This window comes from Anoplopoma fimbria, chromosome 12, assembly GCF_027596085.1.
Source record: "Anoplopoma fimbria isolate UVic2021 breed Golden Eagle Sablefish chromosome 12, Afim_UVic_2022, whole genome shotgun sequence".
In the NCBI taxonomy this organism is placed as follows: Eukaryota; Metazoa; Chordata; class Actinopteri; order Perciformes; family Anoplopomatidae; genus Anoplopoma; species Anoplopoma fimbria.
The window spans coordinates 9,085,642-9,091,641 of record NC_072460.1 but is presented as its reverse complement, the minus strand read 5'-3'; the positions used below and the strand labels follow the sequence as shown (position 1 = coordinate 9,091,641).

The 6,000-nt window shown below is 39.3% G+C and overlaps 1 protein-coding gene across 2 annotated transcripts in view; it reads right to left on the bottom strand.

Moving 5' to 3' along the window:
* Window positions 1-4,530: 4,530 nt before the first annotated feature.
* LOC129100424 (paired box protein Pax-7-like) overlaps window positions 4,531-6,000 on the bottom strand; it is a 64,055-nt gene continuing 62,585 nt past the window's right edge. For both annotated transcript variants that reach the window (XM_054610049.1, XM_054610050.1), the window contains exon 9: window positions 4,531-4,646. In XM_054610049.1, the coding sequence (XP_054466024.1) occupies window positions 4,531-4,646 (116 nt within the window). The remainder of the gene's footprint in view (window positions 4,647-6,000) is intronic.

Below are 6,000 nucleotides of genomic sequence, written 5' to 3'. Positions count from 1 at the left end.
CCTACCCAAATACGTGCAAATCCCACAGTAGATAAGGCAGCACACATCGCTGCTTTACATCCTACACCCTCTTTAGCGTGCTGCGTAGGAGCCGCCGGGCCCCCTTGGCATAGGGCTCCGCCTGTGCTTTTAGAACTAGGTTAACAACATTATAACTCTTGTTTTAACTCACACTTGATCCGCCCTCTAATGGAATCTATGGGTACAGTGGGTGGAACCCAATGTATTGCTGTGAGGTTAGTCAGCGCAGCCAACCTCCCGAAGGAAGCTTCAATATTCAGGCTGGAGGAGCCGAACAACCTTCTCTAGCTCTGATCCACAGCCGCCCTCAGATGTCGAGTAGTAATGTGTGCTCTTGGTTGGGGGAGAGTATTACCCATAGAGTCCAGTAGAGGCGGAGTTGTGTGTGTTAGAACTCTACACTCATACTTATCAGCGGTCACATTAACAATGAAAGACAGAATTTATGAAGACTAGTGGAGGAAATATTGAGTTTGCATCAACTGCAAATTAAGACAAGAGCAGTTCAAAAAACAGAGGGGCTTCTTTTACAAAAATGTAGTTGAGGTAAAGTCCATTATATGAGATCTTACTATATCTTCAATTACTGACATACTTTATGGCATCTTCATTTACTGATACACTCTACTGATTTTATTAAATACCACCTAGCTCAATTAGGAAATCTCTGGATTTCAGAGATAGGCACTTTCTAGGCGCAATCTATAACCATAGTAAACCATAGTTAAGTTGTCATGGGCAGATGACATGAAAACATTGATGGTCAACAATTTTCAGGTATGCTCAATTTGAACATTCAGTATGATATGTTGAAGAGAAACATTTCTTTGCATAAGTCCCTGTTGTACAATGACCGCCAAAAACCTTGTTTGTATGTATAATCACATTCAGGAAGAACGAAAGATACTTATGAAATTAAAAAAATATGTGTAACTAGTCCAATTATAATTATTATAATCCTTCCAGGAGATCATGTATTCGGTTGAGTATTCTTGTGTTTGTGCATGTGTGTGTGTGTGCATCTCAGCCTGTGTCTGTCAGTCCAGGGCTAGTCTCACATTCTGCTTGACTGATGATATGCACGCTTAGCTAAAACAAATGTATGTATGTATGTATGTATGTATGTATGTATGTATGTATGTATGTATGTATGTATGTATGTATGTATGTATGTATGTTTGCATGTATAACTATCGCTTAGCTAATGACTGACAAAACGTTGCATGTTTTAATGGGGGAGCAAGTTAGCTGTAAGCTGTTAGCAGTCGCTGGGCAGAATTGCTAGTTTTTACAATTTATTTAGCTAATTTAATGGTATGCCTCCGAAGAACAAGAGCTGCTCAGCGAAGATTGGAGAGACAGTGTATAAACAGCATGTAGCACTAGCATAACTTCACATCTAACTCTGTGAATAATGCATTTATTTTTGCAGAGTTGGTGATTGTTGGAACAATGGAGAGACTTACAAAACAAACGGTTTTGGTGAGCTTAATTTTGTTTCGGTCAAGTTTGAAAGAATTGTGTTTTCAGGTGAGTTAAGATAGTCTTAGTTTGGTGAAGGGGAGAACATCACATACTCACACATTTGCGTGAACATAATAGCTGGGGCTCTGGGCTGGGCAATGAGAAAAAGCTAACAGCTAACAGGGTTAATACAGCTTACAGAGCTAACAGCTAACGGAACTAAACACATAGTTCCTTTTCAGAAGAAGCTAAAAACAGTCAACAGTAAGCGTAACACAGTGACCTGCAGTTTAGCTCCTCGGACTTGGTGCAGACAGCTGCATAGATTAAAATGACAGTGTATCTGCTGTGTTATATTTGCAAGTGAGACTGCGCTTCTGATACGCTTGCAGTCTAGAGAGGGGCGTTTATTTTGTGTTTAATCCATTATTACAGCAGAGGTAATGGCAGACACATCTGGCAGAGATTTGCACACCACTGAGTGCACTTTTTTATTTGGAGATGGGACTCATCAAATTTTATTTCCTGCCTAAAGAGTAATTAAGGTCAGTTGATGTTGGCAAGTCATAGTACAACCCACTCGTTGTGTTATAAGGTAAATGCAAGGATTATACATCCAATTAACTAGAATCAAACAAAATGAAATGAAGCACAAAACTGTAAAGACTTGTACCAAGCTGCCAGGAGAAATGTTTGCCTTCAATCAAGTGCAAATAGATCGCCACACTGACTTTCAGCTACTCAGTCAGGAGCTTGTTTGACCTTCCAACTATTGCCAGAGCTCTTCAGGAGGTCTTGTTGTTAACAAGAGGGACTAAATCTCTTCAGGAATGGCTGAATTAGTCCATGTCAGTGCTACAGAGGTGTTATCTCCCTCACATACTTCCACACATGCACACATGGGTTCCTGAAGGCTGACATTGTTTTTCTTTTAAGCTGCCAATATTTTGTGCTGATATTCAATATTATATAATAATTATCTATATAAAAAAAATGAAGTATCTAGGGTTGCCCTGGCATTTCATTCTTCTCAAGGTGAAAAGTATGTTTAAAACTTGGAACACTAAAACTCAGCTAGAACCAACTTGTAGGTTAGGTTATCGGTACCCAACAGCTTTAAGGTTTAGACTGAAATAACCCAGTACCAATATTGTCGAAACAGTCAAACAATAATCAATCCCTTTTGTGCCCAGAGCTCGGAGAAAAAATACTTTTTTGTATGGTTTTGCACACAGTCAATCACCGTGAGTTCTCCTCGATATAAAGTGGCATGAGATTGGCCCACTACCTCGCTAAATTAGAATTACAATTGTTGGGTCCGTCATGTGATGCCAGTGTGCCCAAAAATACTTTTTCCCATGGACTTAAGAGACGTCTATAACTCACTGGATAATTTGTTTGGGGGTAAATCAACGACCCAATCCAAACACTTGATTAGCCCTTATTTAAATCATTAGGTCCTAAAAGTTGTATAGTTTAAAAATATCTGAATCCAGAGTTATTTTCCTTCCTCAGTTCATGTGAATGAGACTGAGAACAAGGCTGGACCGAGGGCTGGGAGGCCCGGTTAAAGGAGACGCTAGTGCGCATGATCTATGGGTCACATAATGCGGAATATTTTTGAATCTGAATTCTATACCCAGAACTTTTTGCTTTATGCCCCACTGAGCAACTTTCATGGGAATGAATGGGACGCCGCCTTTCAAAGCTGTATCCAGTTCTCTTTATACATCCAAGCTCATAAACTGGGAGATGTTTCAGCCAGTGGCTAGCAGATAACAGTGCTAACAGGGTGAACAGAACTAACAACTGCAACAGTGTTGACAGAGCTGACAATTTTAACTTGCAGGGCGGGACCAGAGGGTGGTTATTACGCCTGAGTAACAATGCAGTCCCCCCAGAGTAGGTCGATGGATGGTGTTATCAGCGGTAGCCAAGCAGTCGAATATAACCACCCCTTCCATTAACATGATGGGTATCAAAGGAAGTAAAGTACTGATATCGGTAGTACTTTAAGGGTATTGATACTGTCATCTTAATTTTGTAAACCATACACGGCCGTACCAGTCAGCCTATTTGGGTCGCAGATTCTTCAAGACAGCAGCTCACAATCTTGTTTTTTGCCGACCGTGAGTTGTTTCAATTCTCACTACTTATCTGTGATGCAGTGTGTGGTCAGCAGTACAACACACTTCAATTTGAGGACGAATTCATGAGCTGTAATCAAATAATTAGTCCAGTTGTCTGATACAACCAGAAATATATGTCAATGAAGGAAACTCAATATTAGTGATCATGGAGGTGACTTAGCAGATAAACAAGACTGTGTTCCGTCAAGGTCTGTTCAGACTGAATTTCGAAAGGAGTTATAGATGTGAATTGTATTTAATGTCCTTAAAATGAATGACAGAATAGATGCAAACAAATTTACTCGGGATGACATGAATTGAGACAAAAAAACACCGTTATAGGATGACATAATGCATCATTTTGTTGTTTGCTCACTCACAGAAAAGATGTTTTAGTCAAATATATTTTAAATAGCAGGACATAAATTACACCCAGTCCAAAATTCTTTGCTCAGGGTTCACAAAGTAATTGTTTATATCACTAGTTTTTAGTAATCCAGTTAAATTAGAATCCACCAATGCTGTTTACAAAGTGTAGTGCAATAAAAACAACAAATAAAAAACAATATTTGTAACAGCTGAAATCCTTGTCGTGGATTTGGTTGGTCCCACTGGGAATGTTTAAAGCTTGGACAGCTGCATTATTCAATCCTTAACCATTGGAGAAACACTTACATGAAATAGAGTATAAAAAAGCTAATTATCAGCCCAATCTACTGTATAGTCAATCTATGACAGACAGACGCACACACACACACACACACACACACACACACACACACACACACACACACACACACACACACACACACACACACACACACACACAGTCTCTTGGAGATTTGTATGGGTGGTAGCAGGAGGTGCGGGTTGTGCTGGTGACCAGGTGCCATGTTGCATGCATGTCATGTGAGTACTAGTAGGCCTGGCCAGTCTCGACCTGCAGCAGTCCCAGTACAGCTGAGTGGTCGGCCAGCTTCATCCTGCGCTGACTGGACAGGCTGACGTTCTTTGCCAGGTAATCCACAGCAGCTGGAGAAGATTGGAGATAGGAGACAGAGTTAATGTCTATACATATATATATATAAATATAGAGTTTGGGGTCCCCTGCCACAAAGCTTGATTCATTACAGTCAGATGGCTAAAGGACAACTTTACATTTTTGAATCGTCTTTAATGCGTTTAAATTGTAGATTTGCACAAAAAAGCCATGTTTTGTACATGGAGAACAAAACACTGTACAATTTTAAACCAGACTGAGAGTTGAATAAGAATAGAAGAAATCTCCAGACATTGGTAAAAGAAACTGGAACCTGTTCAGTGTCTAGTGCACAATAATGCAGCCAACAAGCAGGAATATTAGCAGGAGTGTTAAGCAACACTATTCTTCAAACTTCATAGTAGTAGAAGGTCTGTGTAGGGTTTGCACTATTGTAATTGGATCAAAGAATATCAGCTAAACATACTATGGACTGACAAATCACAGTTTAAACCCTTTTTTAACTTCAAAACAAATTAGGAAATAGCAGGGTATTTGGGGGGAAAACTGTGACAATAGAATTCTCCCCTGGCATGCAACATTGTGGGGATATCGACTAAATGCAAATTTTAATAATTTCATTATTTTTCCTTTGGGGCCCAAACTATTTCAAATGTAAATAATACATTCAGTCTCTGAATTAAACTCTTTTTGTCCCTCTCAAAATAGTCATTATTGAAGGAAAAAAGAAAAACTTACAGGTGACCCCAAACTTCTAAGTTAGCGGTTTGTGTGTGTGGGTGTGTGTCTCTGTGTTTGTATATTCCATATGTTCCAGGTCTTCATGAAGCTATATGTTGTTTAAGCTGAGTGAAATATTTATATTTATGCTCAACTGACACAAAAAATATCCCTGCCGGAAAATGGGACATGGAATCTAACTCTCATGGACCTTCTATTTTCAAATTTGGTCATGTATGACAGAATACACAGGTACACAATGATAACATATGAAACTTAAATTATTGAATCATCCCAATACCAACAGACAAATGATAAAGAAAATCCTGGTGTGTTAGCCCTCCCCTTAATAGTTTCTGACTTCCCTACCCTGTCTGTGGCATTGGTTCTGACTGAAGACATAAATCTTTGAAATCAAGTCCCAAATATATACTTCATGTACTTAGCTTTTCCTGGATGTTAATTTTTTTGCCAGTGAACATAATGCAGGCAATGTTTATGTTTCTCCAAAACTTAACTGGCAAAACTAATGAGTCATAAACAAACGTCATTTTTACGAGGCTCTAGTGAGTATACGTGGCAGCAGTACGTTGTATGGGGGATTGAGTCCAAATAAACTGCTGTGTCTGCGTTCACAAAAACAAGATTTGTTGACAAGAAGTAAAA